The following is a 26,683-nucleotide window of genomic DNA, read 5'->3' as shown; positions in this document are numbered from 1 at the left end:
GGATGGGATTGCACAATACTAGGTGAACTCTCACAGAGAGGGACGTCAGGATGTGTTTCACAATTAATGAAGGAACTATGGGCATGTGTGACACAGCAACCAAGTCCCTCCCCAAGTAAAATAAAAAACACACATCTTTTTTCTGTTGGTGTTTGTGGAGGGAATGCTGGCCCAGAGCTGAGGAATATTCCTGGTTCTTCAAAAAGCAAAAAACTACATTGGCAGAAATCTTAAATTAAAAGAAAACATTCCATCCGGATCCATCATGGCTTGGTACGACAACTGCTCTGCCCATGACCACAAGAAACCACAGAGAGTTCTGGACACAGCTCAACACATCATGGAAACCAGCCTCCTCTCCATGGACTCTGTCTACACTTCTCGCTGCCTCGGTAAAGCAGCCAACATAATCATAGACCCCACCCACCCCGGACATTCTCTCTTCTCAAGGACAGCTTCTATTCCGCTGTTATACGACTATTGAATGGTTCCCTAGTACAATAAGGTGGACTGTTGACCTCACAATCTACCTCGTCATGCACCTTATTGTCTGCCTGCACTGCACTTTCTCTGTAACTGTAACACTTAATTCTGCATCCTGTTAGCATTTCCTTTGTACTACCTCAATGCACTGTGTACTGAAATGATCTGTATGGACGGCATGCAAAACAAGTTTTCCACTGTATCTTGGTACATGTGACAATAATAAACCAATTTACCAAAAGAAAATGCTGGAACTACTCTGGATGCTGGATTTTTATTAATGACTTGGATGAGGGGGTAGAAGGGTGGGTTAGCAAGTTTGCAGATGACACAAAGGTTGGTGGTGTTGTGGATAGTGTGGAGGATTGTCGAAGATTGCAGGTGGACATTGATAGGATGCAGAGCTGGGCTGAGAAGTGGCAGATGGAGTTCAATCTGGAGAAGTGTGAGGTGGTACACTTTGGAAGGACAAACTCCAAAGCAGAGTACAAAGTTAATGGCAGGATTCTTGGTAGTGTGGAGGAGCAGAGGGATCTGGGGGTCCATATCCACAGATCCCTGAAAGTTGCCTCACAGGTGGATAGGGTAGTTAAGAAAGCTTATGGGGTGTTAGCTTTCATAAGTTGAGGGATCGAGTTTAAGAGCCGTGAGGTAATGAAGCAGCTCTATAAAACTCTGGTTAGACTACACTTAGAGTACTGTGTCCAGTTCTGGTTGCCTCATTACAGGAAGGATGTGGAAGCGTTGGAAAGGGTTCAGAGGAGATTTACTAGGATGCTGCCTGGTTTAGAGAGAATGGATTATGAGGAGAGACTAAAGGAGCTAGGGCTTTACTCTTTGGAGAGAAGGAGGATGAGAGGAGACATGATAGAGGTGTACAAAATATTAAGAGGAATAGATAGAGTGGACAGCCAGCGCCTCTTTCCCAGGGCACCAATGCTCAATACAAGAGGGCATGGCTTTAAAGTAATGGGTGGGAAGTTCAAGGGAATATCACAGGAAGGTCTTTTACCCAGAGAGTGGTTGGGGCATGGAATGTGCTACCTGGGGCGGTGGTGGAGGCAGGTACGTTGGTCAAAGTCAAGAGATTACTAGATAGGCATATGGAGGAATTTGAAATAGAGGGATATGTGGGAGGAAGGGGTTAGATAGTCTTAGGCGAGGTTTAAAGGTCGGCACAACATTGTGGGCCGAAGGGCCTGTGTAGTGCTATACTGTTCTATGATCCTATGTACTCAGCAGGTTGGACAGCAACTGTGGTGAGAGAAACAGAGTCAACACTTCAGGTGAAGATGTCATCAGTGCAGCAAATGAAAGGTCAACCTGACATTTTAACTGTTCCCCTCTCCACAGATGCAACCTGACCTGATGAGTATTACCAGCATCCTCTGTTTTCCTGGTTCTCTGTCACACAACCTAAGTTAATCTAAGGGGTGAAGGTAGATCCAAGGGGGTATCCAAGGGTACAACCTGGTGGCAGGTTGTTTTCCCACCATTCCCAGAGAAACATTTTATTTTATGCCAGTTCTGCTTGGTTCGAAAGGAGTCTAACCCACTCTCCCCTCACTCCCCACACCCTTTAATACACCACTGTCTAATCCACTCTCCCCTCACTCCCCACACCCTTTAATACACCACTGTCTAACCCACTCTCCCCTCACTCCCCAAACCCTTTAATACACCACTGTCTAACCCACTCTCCCCTCACTCCCCACACCCTTTAATACACCACCGTCTAACCCACTCTCCCTTCACTGCCAGGATCCCTTAATATTTCCCCTAGTGACTAAGATCTTCATGTGTGAGTGGGGTTATTGGTGGGTTAGTTAGGGGGTCACTCAGCCGGTCAGAGTAAGTTCTAGCAACAGTCTAAATGTTCACATATTCAGAGGATAGGCAGAGTTCACTGGAAGTACCCATGCATTACACTGCGATATAGATGTACCTTGAATGCAAAGTGGAACTGACCCTGTGCACAACAACCACCCCAAGAGGTCAACAAAGATCAATTTCTTCTGCACAAAAGTTCCAAATAACTTCCTGCCTTCTGTTGAGTGACATGTGGGAGAACCCATGTGCTGTCTCCAAGTTTAGGAATGGAAGTGCCTTGAAGCAGCCTCCAGCAGGCATTCTCACCTCATCTCCATCTTCTCCACGTGCTCCTCTTCAACATCAAAGTTCGACTTTCGACTGTAGCTGCATGGCTTCGTCACCTGCATGGCAAGGAGCCAGTGAGTTACAGATCACTCTGTGCACAGGGAGGCCCCAGTGTAAGATGTGACACTGGTCAAGGTGATCACAACTCACAGTGGCTGCCAAAGACAAGGGCTAAGGTAAAACCACATCTGGCCAGACACATACTGGGCATAGGGAGAAGGATGCCCAGCACAAACCTGTGTTGCTGCACATGTGTGGGCTGGATGGTGCAGCAGCAGGCAGAATGATCTGATGTACACAGCATAGGCACAATGGGTTGAATGGCCTCTCTCTGTGCTAATTAAGTGAGTGTAACTTGCCTTTCTACAACTCAGTACAGCAAGGCACCTCTGAGAACTGTAGAGTGGTCAGGGCATCAAATTTAGGAGTAGGGACATAATGTTGCAGTTATACAAGTCGTTAGTGAGGCCACACTCGGAGTATTGTGTACAGTTTTGGTCACCCTGTTATAGGAAAGACATTGTCAAGCTGGAGAGGGTGCAGAAGAGATTTACAAGGATACTGCCTGGACTAGAGGGCCTGAGTTAGAGGGAGAGGTTGGCCACGCTGGATCTTTATTCCTTGGAGCGTAGGAGAATGAGGGGTGACCTCATAGAAGTTTATAAAATCATGAAGGGTATGGATAAGGTGGATGGTCATAGTCTTTTCCCCAGGGCTGGGGAGTCCAAAACTAGAGGGCACAGATACAAGAGGGGAGAGATTTATAAGAGGCCTGAGAGGTAACTTCTTCACACAGAGGGTGGCGAGTACCTGGAATGAGCTGCCAGAGGAAGTGGTTGAAGCAGTTACAATTGCAACATTTAAGAGGCATTTGGGGAGGAGCTTGGAGGGTTATGGGCTGAACGAGGGCAACTGGGACTAGTAGGGAGGTTTCTGTGGTTGGCATGGACCAGTTGGGGCGAAGGGCCTGTTTCTGTGCTGGGTTACTCTATGGTTCTATGACTCTAGTAAGGAGGAAGGGGCATGTTGGAAAGTGAATAGGGGACAGGGAGGGCACTGGAGAGAGAGGGATTGGAAAGAGAGGATAGAATAGAAGAGAGAGAGTTGGGTGAGAAGGTGGGGAAGGGGAATGGGGTGGAAAGGAATGGACAGAGTGGGAAATGGGGGAGGAATGGAGAGGTTAAGGAGGGGAATTAAAGACATGAGAGCAGGTGAGGCTTTTGAGGGGCATTTTGAAAGTAGTGAGGGAGGTGGTGGGTGGGTTACTAGCTTCAAAGAGCAGGGATTTAGCAACCGAAGGTACACCAGGCCTCAGTGATTACCAGGAGGCTGCACAGAACGCCAGGGAAACCCAAAACCCAAGGCAGTTTCCAATGTGATGGTTCAGCCAACTTACACAGCCTTACAAGTGATTATTTTGCTGAATATAAAGCAGAGGTTTTACAGTTGGACTGAGCACCGGGATAAGGGGTCTGCTCCTGGAGTTCCGCAGAGCAAATCCTCACTGCGGTCCACACTGAGAGTCTGCACCAGCTAGTCTGCATGGGAGATCTTCTACGGGGAGACTAGCAGTCTGTACCAGGTGTTTACGTCAGAGCTGCATACTAGAGGTCCCAATGCAATGTTTGTACAGGAGATCCATATTGGGCAGGAGGGAATCTGTACTGGGGAATCCACAGTGGGATCTGTCCTGTGTATCAGGGGTCTGCACAGGCGACCCACACTGGGAGAATCATGCAGTGAATCTGCACTGGGAGTCTGTCCTGTGCACAGGGAGTCCACTGCAGGGGCTTACACAGCAGATCCACAGAGGGTTCTGTACTGAAAATCTGCAACAGGGGTCCCTACCTGCATCCACACAGGGGGTTTGCACTTGGATCTGCACTGGGGTCTATACAAGGAGGTTCGAGGAGGAGAACATTAGGGTAGGGTTTAGTTCCCTTCATGAAGTCCACCCTGGATATCTGTACTGGGGGTTTACTGGGATGTACTGGGAGTCTACTGGGATGTACTGGGGGTCTACTGGGATGTACTGGGGGTCTACAGCAGATTAGCACATTGTGCATGGAAGGAGATTGATGAATCTGAGTGTGACAATGGTTCATACTCGTCAGTTGTCCACAGATTAGAACAGGAGAGACTGACCAACCCCCACCATTTGGACATGAAGATCAAAGAATTGCTCTTCAGATAATTCCTTGAGGAGAAACTTACCTCAAAATAGAACATTTCATCAAACTGTGGATTATTTGTTTTTCTTTTTACTTTTGTTTTCTTCACCTCTGACCTAACAGCAAAAAGAAAGTCAGATCTCTGGTCCCTGTGAAATTTGAAGAATTATACAACAAGAAACAAAGGAAAATGGCAGAACTCTGCACATGCTGAAGACCTGAGATAAAATCAACATACTTAGGAGACTTAGGACAGGTAGCATCTTTGGAGAGAGGAGGGTTGGGTTCATGGTCCAGGATATCACTCTTTTGGCAGTGCTTCTCAAAGGGTTGAGATTTGAATGTATGGGGTCTACTTTAACCCATACCACCCCCATCAAGTTACTGAATCAGGCACCACATTTTACTCTCCACTGGTCAACGCTCATCAGGATTGAAAACCAGCATTCCACCTGATCCCATGGGATTCTGGAGAGAGAGGTTAGAATTACATCCTTCAGTTCTGGTTACAAGTCCAGAAACATAACCAAATGTAATAAAGGCAAGGAACGTTGGAACCACCTAGCAGGTCAGGCAGCATCTGTGGAGACAGGGAGTGTTTAAGGTCAATGACCTTTTATCAGAGCTGCTAAAGTTCGGAGTCAAACATGCTTCAATTTGCAGAGCAGGGTAAAGGGCAGAGAGAACAGAGGAACTGTGTGCGTGGGATGGAAATGAATGAGACTAGGGGAGTTGGTGCCACTGCGAGAGGGCGCCAAGGGCTCATTAATCACAGAAGATCAGCCTGGAGGTGTAAAGGATGGAGATAAAAGACAGAGGAAAGAAAAGTGGCAATGCTGTAACGGTGAGATACAACCCCTCGGGACTCAACACTGAATTCAACAACTTCAGATCACCATCCTTTCCAATTTGTATCAGAACTGAGGGTTAGGGCCAGTTCTGATGAGAGGTCATCAAGCTGTTTTGCTTTTTTTTTCTCTCTTTTGCTGTCACCACAGCTGCTGTCTGACCTGCTGGGTATTTCCAGCATTATCTGTTTGAAATCAGATTTCCAGAAGCTGCTGTGTTTTGTATCTAACAGATCCGGGCTGATTTTTTCCTCTCTCCTATTCTGACTCATCTGATCTACTTACCCCTGGTCCACACAGATCAGCGATGGTCAACAACCCTTCACCACCTCTCTCAGCTGGTACCATCATTGCTTCGCTCCTGCTTTCCACCCGATCAGAGACATCCCCTTTGTCCTTCTCCCCCTCGTCTTTCTGTGCAACGGATGCCTGATATCTAACTTCTCTAACGAAAGGTGGTAGACATGAAATGTTCACTGCTTCTCTCCACAGATGCTGCACACCCTGCTGACTATTTCCTGCATTCTTCATTTTTATTTCACATTTCCACCATTCGCAGTTTTCTGCTTCGGGCACAAACCAACTGCAGTCAGAAGTGGTGTGGAGGACTCACGCTACAAAGATACTGGGTGGCCAAATATTGTAGCCACATCATGACTGCTGCCAGCAAAATTAAGGGGAAACACTAGGATTAAAGGAAAGTTCTTACTCTTTATTCATGTGTTACGAATCGTCTTTCCTTATGGACCATGCCATAGAAAAAATGTGGCAAAAACCACGAGAATTAATAGCAAGGTTGTGGACACAGAGTGCACAGTAAAGTTTATCACATGTAAATCTGGTCTGGATGTTCCTGAAGATACCAGACCAGTGATAAATAATTGTAAGTTAACGAATACCTGGACGGGCTTGACAAGGTAACTGTTGCATAAGGATCACATTGCCCATTGACTATTGGCAAATCTTGGCACTCTAAAACACTGGAGAAAGATAGAAAGAAAAGCAAATTGATTATTAAAATATGTTATTTTTTCTGCTCTCCTTGCTACACAACATGTCTGTGTGGGGTTAGATATTGAATCAGTTCACCAAAACACTGAGAAATCCTGACTGTTCATATGCTTCATGCTAAGGTCTTACCATCCTTCAATATACAAATCATTAGAGAATAAAGGACTGCAGATGCTGAAATCTAGATGAAAAACATGATGATGCTGGAGGAACTCAGCAGGCCAGGCAGCATCCGTGGCGAAAAGCAGTCGGTCAAAGTTTCAGGTCAGGACCCTTCTTCGGGACTAAAGATAGGAAAAGGGAAGCCCAATATATAGGAGGAAAAGCAGAGCAATGATAGGTGGACAAAAGAGGGGAGGTGGGGTGGGCACAGGGTGGCGATAGGTAGATGCAGGTAAAAGACAGTGATGGGCAGGTGCGGGGGAGGAGGGGAGAGCAGATCCACCGGGGATGGGTCAAAGGTGAAGAGAAAAAGGGGGTAGAGAAAAGAGAGCGAGGCTAGGAATGGGAAGGAAAGAAGAGGCGTGGTTGGGGAGGTTGTGGGGATTACTTAAAGTGGGAGAATTCAATGTTCATGGCATTAGACTGCAAGGTTGGTTCCCCTTTTCCTATCTTCAGTCCTGAGGAAGGGTCCTGACCCGAAACGTTGACCGTCTGCTTTTCTCCACGGATCCTGCCCAGTTCCTCCAGCATCATCGTGTTTTTCATACAAATCATTAATTTGGTCTTGTTGCATGGCCTCACCATCGGTGTCCTTCATTTCTCAGCCTCCCTCTCCACTTTCACTGTAGGCCAAGACTGCTGCCTGTTTCGTAGGTCATACCAGATCCCATTAACCCATTAGTCCTGTGCTTGCCAACCTACACTAATTCCCAGTGAAGCAACATCTCAATTGTAAAACTCTCAAATCCCTCCATAGTCTCATCTTTCTCTTCTGAAGGAACATGATCTGCTGTGATAGCCATTGATATACGTGGTCGAATGGTACAACAAACTGACACATGGAGCCTGTGAAAGGCCAGCTGTACCAACTCTGAACAGAGCTTGAAGCTGTGATTTAAAACTTAATCTCACGGAAATTTCTCAGCAGGAAATTGTTTTATAAGTTCCAGTGTCTTTTCAGCAGGAACAAATAAACACTTTCCTCTCACAAAAACAAGAGCTTCACATAGCCTTTCTGAACAAGTTATAGCTTGTTTCATATTTTTCATGTGTTTAGTCTTTCAACCCATAAACACAGTATCCATTCCCTCTGGGTATTCTGCCAGAGTTCCACACCACTCAAATAATGCCAGGCACCAGGATGGAAAAAGACTGGATTATCATTGCAAAAGGAATCGCAACACAATGACATGATGGTGCCTTTTCTTTACAATACATAGAACACTACAGCACAGAAACAGGCCTTTCAGCCCACAATGTCTGTGCTAACATGACGCCAATTTAAACTGTACATCTGCCTGCACATGGTCTATATCCCTCCATTCCCCGCCTGTTCATTTCTCTATCTAAGTGCCTCTTGAATGTTGCTATTGTACCTTCATCCACACTTGCCCTGGCAGTGCATTCCAGGCACCTACCAGTCTCTGTGTAAAAAACTCCTCCCTCTCACCTTAAACCTGTGCCTGCTGGTATTTGACATTTCCACCCTGGGAAAAAGACCCTTGAACATCCACCCCGTCTGTGCCTCTCATCATTTTAGGTACTTCTGTCAGGTCATCCCTCAGCCTCTGACACTCAGAGAAAACAACAGATTAAAGTTATATTTGACATTTTGAAAATGTATGGTTTTGCACACCATGAGAGCCCACTGCACACTGTGAGAGCTGATTGCACACCGTGAGAGCCCACTGCACACCGTGAGAGCTGATTGCACATCGTGAGAGCCCACTGCACACCGTGAGAGCCCACTGCACCGTGAGAGCTGACTGCACACTGAGAGCCCACTGCACACCGTGAGAGCTGACTGCACACCGTGAGAGCCCACTGCACACCGTGAGAGCTGACTACACAGAGAGAGGGGCAGCACTGAGGGAGTTCATAACCAGCCATTTCTCTTGCTGTTGACCATGGGAGTTTGCTCTGTACAAACTGGAAGACAAGCTTGCTTCTGGTACAATGCACCTCACAAATAATTAATCAACTGTAAAGGCAGTTCAGCTACTTTTCTGTACACCTGCCCTTCCTCTTCCCTCACCTCTTCCACTGCATACTTCCCTACCTGCTTGGAATCACCTCTTAAAGATGTCTTTTGCTTTCACTCCTCTGTGCCTCAGCCATTCCCTTCTCACCCCCAACTCACCGTCTATCGTTCTGGAGGCACAGCAGACATGTCCCTCTACTCTTGAGGAGAACTGGAAACTACTTTCAAACTCGAAGCAAATAAATTATTAGTTTGACTTAAATTCTATGCAATTTATGAAGTCAGTTTTAGGAGTGGGTGGAACTGAGTGAGCAGTAAAGTTGAATTTATCTTTCATGATTACTCGGGGAAACACACTTCCAGAATCAGTAAATGACAACAAAATACTTCAGAGACCAGTGTTGATGCTGAGTCCCTGATCATGAGTACCCAAAATGGATAGATAACTTATTCAGCATCAGGATGCTGGAATCTAAATATAACACACTCCTACAGGTAAGGTGGAAATAACACACCCCTACAGGTAAGGTGGAAATAACACACCCCTACAGGTAAGGTGGAAATAACACACTCCTACAGGTAAGGTGGAAATAACACACTCCTACAGGTAAGGTGGAAAATACACACTCCTACAGGTAAAGTGGAAATAACACACTCCTACAGGTAAGGTGGAAACTGTTGAGGGGGTTCTGGTCTGGAATCTTCAGGAAAAGGGAAATAAAATCGTTTTGTGCCTTTCAGCACTTTAATTTATTAATTATAAAAATATTGGATGAAGTAGAGAGAGCTACCAAAATGTGTGATGAGGTCTCCTGGAAGACATCCAAAGAGAGTTGGTAACAATAATATTGTCATTACAAAACTATGCTGAACGGGTCGTTGCATGATGCTGTTTTACAGCGATTATGCCATGAAAATGGCACGGCTGGGAGTGAAATGAGGTGAGGACTGTATCCAAGGAAATTTGACCATCCATTAGTCACACCTGGGACAACCAGGTTTCACAGCACCCATTGGGTCCAGGCCTCAAACCCCTGCCCTCAGCCCTTCTATCTCCCACTCAGCTCCAATCCTATTACCACTCTCTAATACTCACTCAGTTTAATCACACTCTTCCCACTCCCTTAACATCCCACCCAGTCTAATCATACTGTCCCTCACTCTGCATATGTTGAATATTTCTCTTTTTCCAAGCTACTACCTCATACTATTTTGATAAAAAAATTGGGCTCTATTCCGAGAACTGTTTGTTTCAGTCCAAGCATTGCTGTTTCTTTCAATACCAAGCACAGTTGACAAGAGTGGCCTTTCGAGTGCCTGTCTCATCTTGGGAGCTGTTCTGTTCTAAATCCATGGTGCCACCAGCTGGAACAAGCCAGAGGTAATTTTGCAGGAAGGTTTCTCTGGGAGATCAGCACTGGCTGAATTACAACTGCAATAACACCACCAGCTTGTTCCTTCACCCTTTCACTATCTTTAACCCATTAACAGTTCTAGAAAAATCTGGCTAGAAATCAAGAGTTTAAAATTAAACCTCTGGTGCTCAAGGGTTACTAGGTTAAGGTGTGCAGATGGTGCTCAGATATAGACTTTCTGTGATCTAACCATTAATCCAATTTAATACAATGGCCTTCTGTTCCTGTACATTTGGACACATTTTACTTCTTTATCCCCTTGAGCAAAGTCACGGGACTGGAGTTCTGGACCTCGCCCTTGTGTAAAGGATGCAGATTCACTGGAGAGGTGGACCTGTCTGGGGCCAGCCATGGGAAGACACTTACTACCTGAGCAGGAGTACCTCATAGGGTTCCGGGCAAAAGAGATCTCCTGGATTAGTTTAGATCCCCTAAATAATTCAGATTCCCAGGGTTGCTTTCCCCAAATTGGCCTGTACATTAATGATTTCCCAGCTGTTTTCAGATGGGATGAAGAGCATTTGCATTGCAATGTGCAAGGTGTTAGATTAGTCTGGATGGTGCAGAGGCTCCTTGCATGCTTGCCATTGTTCTAAAGCTGGAAAGTACAGGGGGTCTTGCACTAATGACTCTCTAGAGAAGATTTCCACATTGGTTGTGGCTACAGTGAACATTCAACTCACACAATAAATCTCACTGGAAGGTCTGCATCTCACAAAAACAGTATCAAGGGAAAAATAAAACCGTTCTTACCGTGTAGCCAACTTATGGCAAACGCTCCCACTGTCAGTGATCACTTCACTAAGTCTTAGCTCCAGGTGAACTTTGCCCTGAAATGGTCATCACAACAGTCACAAAATGAACATTACTCCTAAACTTACTATTTAATGAAAAAACTGAGCATTTGCATTTACATATATTACCTCAGATGTCCCAGAACAGATCAGAGCCAACGACTTAACTTTATAAGGCAGTCACGTAAAGGAACATGGCAACCTATAGGCTCAAAGTTCATCTGCTTTTGTGCAAATGGTCTTAGATAAAGATTAGCAAAAGACAGAGAGAAATCTCATATTGTTCCACAAATAGTGCCTGAGATATTTCATGTTCACCTGGGTAGAAAAAGACCACGTCAGATTAATACCTCACCTAAAACACTGAGCTTCTGACAATGCAGCCCTCTCTCAGCCCTGCCTTTCTGAGAGGGAAGTGCTCCCTCAATACTGCCCCTACAACAGAACAACGTTGTGCTGGAGTGTTGGATAGGCTGTTGCAGTGGTTATTTAACTCAACCATGTAATCCATGGATTCAGTGCCAAGTGTGACGGTTTGAAAATTATAAATCAGTCATAAGCAAAATGTAATGCAAAAATGTCAGTAGTGAGGAAGTGTAGCTCTTCAGAACTGCTACACTGTCAGTGGGGCAGTACTGAGGGAGTGTCACACTGGGAGGGGCAGTGCTGAGGGAGGGTCACACTGGGAGGGACAGTACTGAGGGAGGGTCACATTGTGGGAGGGACAGTACTGAGGGAGGGTCACACTGGGAGGGGCAGTGCTGAGGGAGGGTCACACTGGGAGGGACAGTACTGAGGGAGGGTCACACTGCGAGGGGCAGTACTGAGGGAGGGTCGCACTGGGAGGGGCAGTGCTGAGGGAGTGTCACACTGGGAGGGGCAGTGCTGAGGGAGGGTCACACTGGGAGGGGCAGTGCTGAGGGAGGGTCACACTGGGAGGGGCAGTGCTGAGGGAGGGTCACACTGGGAGGGGCAGTGCTGAGGGAGGGTCACACTGGGAGGGGCAGTGCTGAGGGAGGGTCACATTGTGGGAGGGACAGTACTGAGGGAGGGTCACACTGTGAGGGGCAGTGCTGAGGGAGTGTCACACTGCGAGGGGCAGTACTGAGGGAGTGTCACACTGCGAGGGGCAGTACTGAGGGAGTGTCACACTGCGAGGGGCAGTACTGAGGGAGGGTCACACTGGGAGGGGCAGTACTGAGGGAGGGTCACACTGGGAGGGGCTAGTACTGAGGGAGGGTCACATTGTGGGAGGGGCAGTACTGAGGGAGGGTCACACTGCGAGGGGCAGTACTGAGTGAGGGTCACATTGTGGGAGGGGCAGTACTGAGGGAGGGTCAAACTGCGAGGAGCAGTACTGAGGGAGGGTCACACTGGGAGGGACAGTACCTGAGGGAGGGTCGCACTGTGGGAGGGGTGTGTGGTTAGTTGAAGGGAGTGCCTGCATTGCTCGAGGGGCTGTACTGAGGACATGCCACAGTGATGGATCAGCAGTACTGAGGAAGGCCACACTGTCTGTGTTATTGTCTATCTGATAAAACATTAACCTGAGGCCCAGTCTTCACACTCAGGAGGATGAAACAGATTTTACGGTCTTTATTACACGGAAGCTAGTATTTATGCCGAGAAATTTTTACTCTGAAATTCAAACTGGAAGAATGAGTTGATGCAGAACCTGAGTGAGCACTTGTGCTGTTTCAGGCTGCACACAATAGCACTGGTGTTGCAGGAACAGCACCAGCTTACTGCACACTGCTCAGCACGAGGAGGGTATAATACAAAGAAAATAATGGAGTTATTTTCCTCAGAAATGAAGGGCTGAAGGAATGGGATGGAGATGGAGTAGACAGAATACTGCTTCCAATAGCTGAGTCCAGACTGTAATAAATTATACATAGATAGTTTAGGATGGAGAGGAGAAATATTATTGGACTGAGGATTATGAGGTTGGAGAATGAACCTCTGGAGTTAGAAAATCAAGATAAGATACCTTTATTAGTCACATGTACATGCGTAGAATGTTCTGGGGGCAGTCCACAAGTGTCGCCACTCTTCTGGCACCAATATAGCATGCCCACAACTTCCTAACCCGTACATCTTTGGAATGTGGGAGGAAACCGGAGCACCCGGAGGAAACCCACGCAGTCACGGGGAAAACGTACAAACTCCTTACAGACAGTAGCCGGAATTGAACCCAGGTTGCTGGCGCTGTAATAGTGTTATGCTAACCGCTACATTACCATGCCTGCCTACATCAAGGACCATGTCAACAAATATGCATAAGTTTAAGATTAGTCTGAGGGAAATGGGGCAAGAAAGATTTGAGGGCAGGGCGGTTGTAGGAGGTTAGGTGACTGTCATTGTGAAGCGTCAGCACCAGCACTGACAGCAGACCATGCCTGTAACAAATGGAGCACAAATGGGCCTGTAAACAGCAGGCCCTAACACGTTTACAACTGAATAGACCAACTTTCCGAGTAAACACTTTGAAGAGAGTAAGACAATAAAGGAAATGAAGAGAGTTATGGAGAGCAAGAGAGAGACAAGGAGAGGAGGAGAAACAGGTACAGATGGAGGACATGAAAGAGAGACTGACAGAGGGAGACCATGAAGGAAACAACAAGGGGGAGAAAGTGAGGGAGGGAAAGGAAGAAGGAAAGACAGGAAGAAAGAAAAAGAGAGAGGTGTGAGAGGAGGAGGGAAAAGGAAGTAATGCATGAACTGTGTGGGTGGTGACAGCCCAGGGGCATGGCAGAGACTTCCTTCAACAGTGACCACTTCCTGTAAGTCATGACCGAGAAGAAAGAAGAACAGCGCGTCTGCAAACTGTTTCAGCCCCAAACCCGCCTGTTGCTGGAATGGAAGTGTGAGAGGCGGCAGAGAGCAGTATTCCAGATGCTCTTCACACTTGTCAAAACGAATTATTTCATTGTGGAGTGAGATGCCTCTCGAAATAATCAGTGAAATACTTTCAGATTTTTGGTTTGCCCAGCATTGATTTTTTGAAGAAGGTGATTTCAGGTACAGTCCCTTTGTGTGATTTCTTAGCTCAGGGCCAAGCCAGAGCCAGCTGCGTAACATTTGGAAGTGGTCCAACTGTAAAGGCTGGCCAAAGCTGGGGTCTAAATCCTGACCTGCCAGCCCACAGTGCAGGGTGCAAACCTTGCAGGTGTCAGCTCACTTGACTGCTGCTACCGGCAACCCCACAATCTAATGACTTCTTAAACCCACTTTTGCAAGTAGAGTATGTCTGTGGTTCTACTAACACATTGATGGGGTTAGGTGAGAAAGGGTGGGAGCCAGTCAGTGTCAAGCATAATCACCATCCCAGACCAGATGGGATGAGTTTGTGCCATCCATTCTCTGTAATTTTGCATCAGTATTGTGGACCCACTCCCAGTGTGGTAGCTCCCTGGGTGGGAATGCCATCCTGAGATACGGCTACAACCCACCTCCATCAGTAACAGAGCTTACTCCCACTATAGACATTACAAAGTAGCAGGAAACACTGGAGAGGGAGGGTTGGGGTTGTATTGGTTGTATAGTGATGTACTGGTTGTCAGAACTTAAAAATATTTTGGAGCTGTTAACACACAATGTCCTGGAGTACGGGTTGATTAAACTTAATGGAAATGGCAGCCTCTTCTCTGTCCCTTTCCTGATGTAGGGAGAATTCCAATGTAAATAGGGAGACTAACAAGTAGGCTGAGGTCCCTGCTCCAACACCACGTGTGTTGATGTAACCTGTGCAGTTGTCGGAAGCAGCATTGGAGATGGCCTGTCAACAAGAGGGGAGCACATCAATGGAATGTGTGACCTGATGAGGTAATCACCCCCTTCCTAACCCCACCCTAACCATGCCTCATCTCAGGTTTTCTCCATTCTCCCATTAATTAAGTTCATAGAAGGTCATGTGGCACAATTGCAGAAGAAAGCAGGAGAGTTTTTCAGATGTCAGTGGGAAAAATCTACATTATTTAATAGAAAAGCAAAAAACTGCAGATTTTCAAATAAAGACAAAAAAAAATGAGGAACGGAGCTGACGACGTAATATTGCTCTGTTTCTACTGAGAAATTTTAGTCCAGTCTTTTTTTTTTGTTTGTTTTTGTTTTGAAATTTTTCTGTTTAGCTTAGTTTGGTTTGATATACTGTTTATAATTTTTCTTATTGATTTGTTTTTTTTTCTCTTTTTTTATTTATATAATAAATCTTTTTATTTCCTTTCTTTCATATCATATTTAGTTACTAAGAGATCGTTGGATCTACAGATTTTTTAATATTTTATTGTTCTTTATGATTATCTATGCCATGATTGTTCTCCTGATCTCTTGTTATTACACGTACAAACATCGATGTTATATATTAATCTGTATTAATTTGAAAACTAATAAAAAGATTGAAAAAGAAAGAAAAGAAAAAAATGTTTGAAGAACTCAACAGATCAGGCAGCATCCATGGAGAGAGAAACAAAATTAATATTCCACGTCAATGACCTTTCCTCTCAACATCCTGGCACTCCTGTGCAGCAACTCCTGGTGCCCTGGGCCAATACTTATCCCCGAACAACATGGTAACCATTTGGATCATTATCTCACTGTTGTTTCTGGGATCTTGTTGAGTGCAGGTTGGTTGGTGTATTTCTGACGTGGTTACACTTGATTGGCTGTGCAAGCTCTTTGGGATGTCCAAGTTGTGAAAGGTGCTATTGAATTTCCCTCATCTAAATGAACTTACCTGAACTTCCGAATCAGCATCAACCGGCTGCAGTGGGAACCAGGTATCCCGATTGTGATACTTCTGAAGCTCATCCTTCTTGATGGCAACCTTCCCTGCAAGCAGACAACAAGATGTACAGTTCATGATCTTGTCTTTCCAAAAGCCCTCCCACTTGTTCACACACCAACTCGGTTGCTTGTCTTGTCCTATAACTGCGCGAAACATTACCGAGTTCTCTTCACTATGGGCTGACTGTGTTAGAATTGGACTTAAGTCTTTTCAGGATAGGACATCTTGTACCATTGCTCTAGTGGTCTGAACGCCCATCCCTCCTGAGCTCAAATATTCTTTTGTCTTATATCTTCCTGGCAGTGTGAGTGGGTGCATCAAGAGCAGCAGAGCACCTCCACAGACCAACAGTCTCTTTCTGCAATCAATGAGCTTCAAAGAGAGGGAGAGAAAGAGAGAGAGGGGGAGAGAGATATATAGAGATACAGAGAAATAGATAGAGGTAGAGACAGGGAGAGAGGAAGATAGAGAGGCGAGGGAAAGATAGATAGAGAGAGATAGAGAGAGGTAGATGAATGATAGTCACTAACAACCCCCATTGGGATTTCAGAAGAAGCTCTTTCCCAAACAAAGTGGGAAGAATATACACCTTGCTTCCATCAGGAGTGGATGAGGTGAACATTGGAAAGTTAGAGACACACACGAAGGAAGAGTAGGAGATGCTGGTGCAGGGTGATGAGACAGAGGGTGGTGGGGTTGGAGTGGGGTGGAGCAGAAATCCAGCCTGAACCAGTTGCACTATTACAATGCTGAAAATTCTGTGTAATTTGTATAAGCCAACCCCAGTTCAAACACTGCTTGCTTCCATGTTCACCAATGGTTAATGAAAAACACTATAATGCTGGAGGAACTCAGCAGGGCCAGGTAGCATCCATGGAGAAACGCAGGCGGTCAACGTATTGGGCCAGGACCCTTCTTCATGACTGAAGATAGGAAAAGGGGAAGCCCAATATATAGGAGGGAAAAGCAGAGCAGTGATAGGTGAACAAAAGAGGGGAGGTGGGGTGGGCACAGGTTGGTGATAGGTAGATGCAGGTAAAAGACAGTGATGGGCAGGTGCGGGGGAGGAGGGGAGAGCAGATCCACCGGGGGATGGGTCAAAGGTAAGGAGGGAAAAAAAAGGGGCTAGAAAAGAGAGAGAGAGGCTAGGAAAGGGAAGAAGAGAAGAAGCGTGGTTGATGAGGGAGTGTGGGGAAAGGGGGGGTGGGGATTACTTGAAGTGGGAGAATTCAATGTTCATGCAGTTACGCTGCAAGATTCTGAGACAGCAAATGAGGTGCTGTTCCTCCAGTTTGGTTGTTGCTCAAGTTTATACTGTGGTTGAAACTTTCAGCTGAGGTACAGACCACAAGGTCAGATCATCAGATTGTGGAGTTTATTCAATATTGAGTCATTTGCTGATCAAGAACGCAGAGGCACATAACCCATGTGGAATATTTAAACATACTCTGGCAACCCTCAAACCGTGAGCGATACACGATCAATACACAACCCACATTTATCCATTGTCTCACTTCATTAGTAACAGCAGCACCAATCTTACACTACTGAGGTACATTCATTTGGATTTTTCTTCAGTTTCCACGATACAGAACACCTTGACATTTTCACAATATATTGTGAACAGCCCTGAATTTAATCTCCCACCAATGGTGACCCTGTCTTCAGCTGACACATACTTAAGCTCTAGAATTGTCCTACTAAACCCTTTTGCCTTTCTACCTCTTTCCTTAAAATCTCCCTCCTGATCCAACTTTTTGCTCACCTGCCCTGATATCTTTGGTTGGGTTCTGGTGTCAAATTTTGTCTGCTATTGTTACTGTGATATAAACTGGGGTTTTTCTAAATGTTAGAGGCACTGCAGAAATGGATCCTAAAAGGTGCTGAGATAAAACAGGAAGTGGCCATCAATTTGCTTCAGCTATTGGTTTTGTCCCATGTCTTAGATGACTTTCAGACATAGCAGAACAACTCCACTTTGGACTTCCATAAATTTTGGTCAAACAGTTAGCTGGTATACAGGAAGAGCAGAAGCAGCCTGTTTTGTACAGTTGTTGAAGTAAGCTCACATCTTAAAGGAGAGTTTTTCTGCTAAGCTGTACTGTGGAGATTGTGTACTGTACCATCCATGGAAACCATTCACCGAGTAACTAACAGCAATATTCACACCTTCTTCTCTTCCTGAAATCGTGAAATCCCATGTCTCCTATCTGACAGTTTCATAGTGAACACAAAGTTCTCACTGCTCCTGATCCATCTGCATATGTGCTTTCTTCTTCAGCGTTTGGCTGTCACTTTATGACATGACAGCTGACACAAGCCACCACCTGTAGAGCTTTGTGGCTGCTTAGACAAACTGCTCATCCCTGCTCAGTATTCATACCTTGGGGCTAACCTACCGTCCCTCAAGCAGGACCCTTAGTTTATCAGATCACCATTTTCTATTTCCATTTGTGAGCCTTTATTCTTCTCCTTTTTCACAGGCAGTCCCTGGGATCCAGGGTGACTTGTTTCCACTCCAGTTTTGAGGTGCAGAAGTTGGATATGTATGAATTCTTTTAATATGCAGTCACCATTGCACACCAGCTCTCAGAGCAGGGTCTTGGTTCAATGACACAGCAGTCCAAGACACCTGCAAAATAGAACAGCACAAGGACAGGCCCTTTGGCCCAGAATGTTGTGCTGAACTAATTAAAATAATAATTAAATGCTTAACTAAACTAAATTAAGATCCTCTTAAATGCCTCTATCATATCTACCTCCACCACCACCCCTGGCAGCGTATTCCCGGCACCCACCACTCTCTGTGTAAAAAACACTTGCCCCATACATCTCCTTTGAACTTACCCCCCCTCACCTTAAATCCATGCCCTCTAGCATTAGACATTTTGACCCTGGAAAAAAGATACCGGCTGTCTACTTTATCTATGCCTCTCATAATCTTATAAACTGCTATCAGGTCTCCCCTCAGCCTCCACCGCTCCAGAGAAAACAACCCAAGTTTGTTCAACCTCTCCTTATAGCACATGCCCTCTAATCCAGGCAGCATCCTAGTGAACCTTTTCTGCTCCCTCTCCAAAGCCTCTCCACAATGATTATTCTCAACACTGGTGCTGCACAAAGCTGCGTCTACTACTCTACTCCCCTATACACTGATGAGTGAATGGCCAGATTCTGCTCTAACTCCATCTACAAGTTTTCAGGTCATACCAGATGATACCACCATAGTGGGCCATATCTCAAATAACAATGAGTCAGAGTAGTGGAAGGAAATAGAGAGCTTAGTAACATGGAGTCATGACAACAACCTTTCCCTCAGTGTCAGCTGATTCTCCTGAAACCCACCTACAAAACACTGTTTTCAGTCTACTGTGCTGTGTCTTCGCCTGTTGTTCCTGATTCAAGCTGGGTTGTGGTTCAGAAAGAACTCTTCCAAAGTGGCTGAGAAGCACTTGGTGAAGCCCAGAGGTTGTGGTAGATGCCTTACAGAAGCATATCTTTCTTTATGAAAGCGTAAGATTTGTGCCTAGATCTTTAGGGCAATGAAAGAATAAATCCTTGTCAAAGATTGGAAAAGATTGGTTTCCTACCTATTACCTACCCTCCTTTTAATGAGAGGTCCATAGGTTTCAAATGGTTAAATGCCACAGTGCAGCTTGGAGTTTATGAGCTTACTTAATTTATAATTCTTATTTGAGTTTTAAACTGAGGAATAATCTAATACTGAGTCACCTTACGTGAATTAATATTTCAGTATAACCATTACATAGGCTTTTGATCAAGCTTCACTTCAAGCCTTCATTCAGTAGGTTCTGATGAGCTCATTCAGTGAGGCCCATTTGCCTTTCCCCAAATACACTGCAAATTTCTTCCATGTCCCCTTCCTGTCTGATGGATGCTCAGATCAAAGAGTCATTCGAATTCTCAACCAACTGCACCACTTTCAGTTCATGGAGTGGGTTTACTTTTGATGAAGGAATCACTTTTGTTTACTGTGATATACTTAAAGTATGAATCAATTTGGAATATTCTGTAGCCTTGGCTTGACATATAAGGTTGTGTGAGTTAGGGCTTTTCTTTTGGAGCCACGGAGGATGAGAGACAACTTGATAGAGATATATAAGATTATGAGAGGCATAGACAGAGCGGACAGCCAGCACCTTTTCCCCAGGGCGTTTATGGCCAATACCAGAGGTCATCCATTTACGGTGCATGGAGGAAAGTTTAGGGGAGATGTCAGAGGTAGGTTTTATTTTACAATGAGAGTGGTGGGTGCCTGGAACGCAATGCCAGGGGCCAATACGATAGGGTCATCTAAGAGACTATTACATAGGCACATGGATGAAAGAAAAATAAAGGCTGATGGGAGGTGAAGGAGAGAGGGGGATAGATTGAATGTGGAAAAGGTTTATATAGTTCGGCACAACATCGTGGGCCGAAGGGCCTGTACAGTGCTGTACTGTTCCATGTTCTATAATTACCTTTAAACATTCTCAAATAAATGGGATTGACCAATGGCTACAATATGTTCAGGTATGATTCTAAACTGCTCTCTCAGTTGGACATTAAAGATAACGTGGTGTATTTCGAAGAGGTGGAGCCAAGTCTTTGCAGAATCCTGTCCAATATTTATCCCCGATCAACATCACTAAATCAGATTATCTATTCACACTGTTTATTACAGTGGTTTCCTGTTCCTCAACTAATGCCTTACAACACAGTCTGCATTTCACTGGTTGTCTAGTGCTCCTGGAACATCCAAAGGTCATGATAGGCACTATAGAACTGTGTTAATTCTTATTAACTGGGCATGGGAAATGAATATCAAACAATAATAAAAATGAGGCATTTTTCAATTTGCAAATCCTTACAAAATCCAGAATTAAGCCGAGTTAAAATGTGCCTATCTTTAACTTTTTTAACTTATTTTCAGGGAACAAAGGGCTTTTCAAGGCAGCCCATTTGAGAGCTCTGGGCATGCGGATTCAAGGGTAACCCTGCTGCCATCATCCATCTCCTCCAATTAAAGCCCCAGGCAGGATCACAGATTATGCAATCTGTTTATCTGAGCGTACAGTCTGATGATGCATTCTGGAAACTCTCTGGTGGTGAGGAAACATTGAGCAGAGTGAATAATGCTGGAACAGTCTGCATCAGAATTAAAATGAGAAGAAATTCTGACAGCTTTCCAGATCACTGGTTCAGTAGCCTGGGTGCCTTGAAGAAAGATCTCAAGCCTGCAGTCATCAATGATCACATTTCCTCTGAGATCTCTGTGCTCCTCTATTTCTGATCTCTGATTTTAACTGGTCCACCACTGGAGGCCGTGTCTTCAGTTGCCTGGGCTCCAGAATTCCCCTTACTAAACCTCTCTTAACTTATCTGGACTCACCTGTTCAAGATGACCCTTAAAATCTACTTCTGTGACCAGGTTTCTCATCATCTACTAACGCTGCCTGATACGAGCGCTTTATCCAAGAATGCTTCCGTGAAACGTCATGAGACATCGCACTACATTAAAGATAATGTCCAAGGCTCAGTCCGAGTCTTGTTGCCCCTGAGTCAGGCCACCGTGTGTCCAAATGCCACTGCAGAGAGAGAAGCAGAAAGGCCCAGGCTGGTGCAGGACTGAGGGAATACTGCACTGTCAGACAGGCAGTGCTGCACCATTGGATGGGCAGTACTGGGAGAGCGCTACCCTGTCACAGGGACAGTATCTGGGTTGTGCCATTCTGTTGGAGGGCTAATGCTGAATTCCTTCAAAAGAGCTGGCACAGGTTCGATGGGCTGAATGGTCAAATTCTGTAACTTGGCAACACTATGAAATGGACATCTTAAGTAGAGGCTTTGATGAAATTTGAACTCTCATTTGTATGAGAGTTTGTATGACGCTTCACATATTTGGGCTAAAAATGCTAATTCCTGGAGAAAAGCTGGGAAAAAAATTGAAAGCAATATGGCAGGCTGCCACTAGTGGCTGAAATAACTCCAGAGGTCTGAAATAAATTCATAAAATGCTGGAAATAGTCAGCAGGTCAGGCAGCATCATGGAGGAAGAGAGTTAATGCTTCAGGTTTCTTTCTCCGATGCTGCCTGACCTGTTGGATAGTTCCAGCATTTTATGCTTTTATTTCAGATTTCCAGCATCTGCAGTTCCTTGCCCTTCAATCAGTGTTGAACTCTATGATTGATCGATTGATTGATTGATTGATCTGCTGTTTAGGATTGTGCTTCAAAGCTGAAAATATTTCAATATACCAAGAAGTCTGGCATTGTGTTCGGTATGCAGAAGGTTAATGTGGACTTTCAGGCCTCTGGGGTTCTGCTTCCATCTGTTTTGCAAATTTGCATATTTTCATAATTCCATATACCACAGAAGGAGGTCCTTTGGCCCATCAAGTCTATACTGGCTCCCACAGCAATACCATTCCTCCACTTGTTTCCTGAAACCTATTTTCACACACGTGCCAGTTAACTGCTCCCTGATTCTCCTCTCACCAATACTATTAACACCCAGAAAGTTTTTGGGGTGTGGGTGGAAACTGGAGCACCTGGGGAAACACACACAATGCAAGGGGTCAACTTGCAACCTGCTGTGACCCAGATTCACATGCTGGGTTGTAACACCACAACGTCATGGGTGTTCCAGGCTAACCAAATCTCCAGGTAGTTACCTGGAACTGAAGGTTAATCTCTCAGAGATGAATGTGCTGGAGTTTGGAAGGGAGAGAGGAGGGGGAATGAAGGCTTGCTGAAATGTGCAGGTGAGTTTCTGCTCACACTTCTTGTGATCCACTGAACTATACGGACAGTTGTAACACTGTCTGAGGGAAGCTGAGCTGACAGCCTGTGAAGGCAATAGCTGTTGTTTAATCTCACAAGCCCAGGGAGCTGACTTCATGTGGTAACCATTGTTGGAGTCCGTGTCTTTGGACTGTTCAGATCTTTCTACTTTTGTGCTTTAAATCCAAGGCTTTTAAAATCTGCAAAACAGCCAACTTTAATCATTCTGTGGATTGTTTCAAAACATAGTGAAGCTTCCCCGCTGTTGAAAGAGTGGAAAAAGCATCTGTACTCCCTAGAGTAATGGGAGATAGAACACAAACCATCAGTCAGGTGGGGGCTCTGAGTACAGTCAGCTCCAACACCCTTCAATGCTGCAAATATTTTGTGTATTGTAACCATAAGTCAGGTGGGGGCTCTGAGTACAGTCAGCTCCAACACCCTTCAATGCTGCAAATATTTTGTGTATTGTTTAATCTGTAACTCAAACCGTTGTCAGATGTACTGCTCTGAATTACCACAATGGTACCAGCAGACAGATGAGGAATGCTGAATGAGAAGCCATAAAGAACGGCTGGAAAGGGGTGATCCTCAGACTTTCACTGGACACATGCTGCGAATTTCCTCCCACAATCTCCTTTCCAGTGCCTGCCACCCAGCCCTCAGTCCTGCCCGCCAACAGTATGGCACTCCTTCACTACTGCTCCACTGGCGATGTGACACTCCTTCAGTATTGCCCCACTGACAGTCGGTACTCCCTCAGTACTACCCCTCCCACAGTGTGACCCTCCCTCAGTACCGCCCCTTTTTTTAAACAAACAGTACATCTTTATTACATAGTTCACATGCAGTACAAATCAACTACCATCACAGACAACAAAAAGAACACAATTCTACCGAACATCCAGGCAACGCAACAACACTCGCCTCGCCCACCCACAGTCACGGACATGGCCTGTAACCCACCGTCCAGACCGACTGATGGAGGCACAGTTGTTAATCAACAAATAGTACGGCTATATTACATACTACACACGCACTACAAATTAAATTCCAGCGCAGACCACAAAAAGAACACAGTATTACCGAACATCTAGGTAAACACAACAATACTCGCCCCGCCCCCACCCCCCACCCCCCACAGTCTCGGACATGGCCTGGAAACCACCGTCCAGACCGACTGACAGAGGCACAGATGGAGGCACAGAACTGCGCACAGCATTTTACAAAGACAACGGACTGAAAGGTGACGACTGCGCAGGAGCCATGCCTCCAGGAGCTGTAACTGCTGTGTAGGACCGAGGCTCCGCCATCTTAGAGCCTTTACAGCCGCCATGACAAGGCACTACGCAGTCAGTAATCACAAAACACTGTTGGTGCGATAAACAGCGACACACCCAGCAGGGCACACCAGTAATTAGTCCCGTAAAGGAGCAGTGCAGAGAAAGAAGAAGTGAGAGTCTTCTCCAGATAAGCAGCCAGTCTGTGTGATGAAACACCAGCGCCGTCCCTCCCACAGCGCCCGGAACACAGACTCCCAACACCTGGCAAAACAGAGTCCTTCCAAGAAGAAAACTGCTCCAGCCCACTGCTCCAGATGAAACCCACACTCGTCCACTGCCCAAACATTCTCCATAACTGCACCTTTGGAATTATACAATCACATCTCCAGTTCAACAGGAGAGCGCACTCAGTACCGTGTCTCCCACAGTGTGACCCTCCCTCAGCACTGCCCCTCCCACAGTGCAACATTCCCTCAGTGCTGCAGAGATAGTGGACCCATTGGATGAAATTTTTCATTACTCACTAAACTCTGGGAGGCAGGAGGTGATTTGGAAAACAGCCAATGTGACTCCCTTGTTCAAAAAAGGAGAAAGGCAGAAGGCAGGGAACTACAGACCAGTTAGCTTAACATTTATTTTTGACAAGATGCTGGAATCAATAACTAAAGAGGAAATAGCGAATCATTTCAGAAAGTTGAATATTATTAAACCTCGTCAATACGGTTTTATGAAAGGTAAATCATATTTGACAAATGTGCTCGAATTCTTTGTGGATATAACAGTGAGAGGTGGTAATGGGGACCCTTTAGAGTATTTAGATTTCCATAAGGCATTTGATAATGTGCCACATAAGAGGCTAGTGAATAAATTGAAAGCCAATGGTATCAGAGGAAGTGGATTGAACACTGGCTGTCCCATAGTAAACAGTGGAATAAATGAGTTCTTTTCAGACTAGAAGGAAGTAACTCGTGGAGTACCACAGGGATCGGTCTTGGCCCACAATTGTTTACTATTTTTGTTTAATGACCTGGAGAAAGGAACAGTATGCAAGGTTTACAAATTTGCCAATGATACAAAAATAGGTGGAAGGCCATGTTGTGATAAGGATTCTGTGATTTGGCAACAGAATATAGATTGAGTGAATGGGCGAAAGGCTGGCAAATGGAGTTTAATGTGGGGAAGTGTGAGGTCATGTACTTCGGAAAGAGGAACCAAAAGGCAATTATCTAAATAGAGAGAGACTGCAAATGAGTGATGTACAGAGGGATCTAGGTGTTCAAATGCACGAATCACAAAAAGGTAGTAGGCACCTCCAACAAGGCAAATGGTATTTTGGCCTTTGTTGAAAAGGGGCTGGAGTTTAAAAATAGTGGTTTTATTGCAATTGTACAGGGTGTTGTACAGGCAATTATACAATATTGTGTATAGTTTTGCTTCTCTTACCTGAAAAAATGTAGTAATATTGGAGGCAGTCCCCAAAGGAGATTCAGCAGGATCCTCCATCTACAAGGCACATATCATGAGTGTGATGGAAAATTTTCCACTGCCTGGGTGGGTGCAGTTCCAACTCTCAACAAGCTCAGCACCACCCAGGACAAAGCACACACTTGGTTTGCAACCCACCAACCAACCGGAACATTCACTTCCTCCTCCACTATCAGTGCATTGGCTGCAGAGTGCACTGCAGTAATTCATCCAGGCTATACCCACAGCACCTCCCAAACCCTCAACCTCTACCACCAAGGAGGACAGGCAGGAGCATGGAACATCACCACTTCAGCTTCCCCTCCAAGCCGCACACCAGCCAGATTTGGAAATACATCATCTTCATTATTGTTGGGTCTATATTGTGCAATTCTCTTTCCAACAGGAACATGGGAGCACTATTAGCGGAGGGCAGCAGTGGATCAAGAAACCACTTTCTCAAGGGTGATTAGGGATGGGCAATAAACGTGAACAAAGTCCATATCTCCCCAAAATAACAAAAATAGTTCCCTTGGTGCTGCCCTCCCACAGTGCAGTATTCCCTCACTACTGCTCCTCCCACAGTGACCCTCCCTCACTACTGCCCCTCCCACAGTGAGGTATTCCCTCACTACTGCTCCTCCCACAGTGACCCTCCCTCACTACTGCCCCTCCCACAGTGACACTCCCTCAGTACCACCCCTCCCACAGTGTGGCCCTCCCTCAGTACTGCCCCTCCCACAGTGAGGTATTCCCTCACTACTGCCGCTCCCACAGTGACACTCCCTCAGTACCACCCCTTCCACAGTGTGGCCCTCCCTCAGTACTGCCCCTCCCACAGTGAGGTATTCCCTCACTACTGCCGCTCCCACAGTGACACTCCCTCAGTACCACCCCTTCCACAGTGTGACCCTCCCTCAGTACTGCCCCTCCCACAGTGTGACCCTCCCACAGCACTGCCCCTCACACAGTGTGACACTCCCTTAATACTGCCCCTCACACAGTGTGACCCTCCCTCAGTACTGCCCCTCCCACAGTGTGACCCTCCCACAGCACTGCCCCTCACACAGTGTGACACTCCCTTAATACTGCCCCTCACACAGTGTGACCCTCCCTCAGTACTACCCCTACCACAGCGTGACGCTCCCTCAGTACTACCCCTACCACAGCGTGACGCTCCCTCAGCACTGCCTCTTTTTTTTTTACAAAACGTTTATTCACTAAAAGCACTACATCAAACACAGCACATCAAATACAGAAAAAAACTAGGCAAAACTAACACCCGCGCAACACTATGCCCGCTACCGCAACATTCAATACTTTATATCAAAATCACATTGGCGTC

The 26,683-nt window shown here is 45.7% G+C and overlaps 1 protein-coding gene across 1 annotated transcript in view; it reads right to left on the bottom strand.

The window, feature by feature from the left end:
• LOC127576075 (ras GTPase-activating protein 3-like) overlaps positions 1-26,683 on the bottom strand; it is a 135,804-nt gene that overhangs the window by 29,874 nt on the left and 79,247 nt on the right. Inside the window, 5 exon segments of the mRNA XM_052026434.1 lie at positions 2,620-2,696; positions 4,855-4,927; positions 6,559-6,639; positions 10,982-11,058; positions 15,758-15,852. Of these exon segments, the coding sequence (XP_051882394.1) occupies positions 2,620-2,696; positions 4,855-4,927; positions 6,559-6,639; positions 10,982-11,058; positions 15,758-15,852 (403 nt within the window).

Source organism: Pristis pectinata, chromosome 11 (assembly GCF_009764475.1).
Source record: "Pristis pectinata isolate sPriPec2 chromosome 11, sPriPec2.1.pri, whole genome shotgun sequence".
In the NCBI taxonomy this organism is placed as follows: Eukaryota; Metazoa; Chordata; class Chondrichthyes; order Rhinopristiformes; family Pristidae; genus Pristis; species Pristis pectinata.
This window is presented reverse-complemented; position numbering and strand designations above follow the sequence as displayed.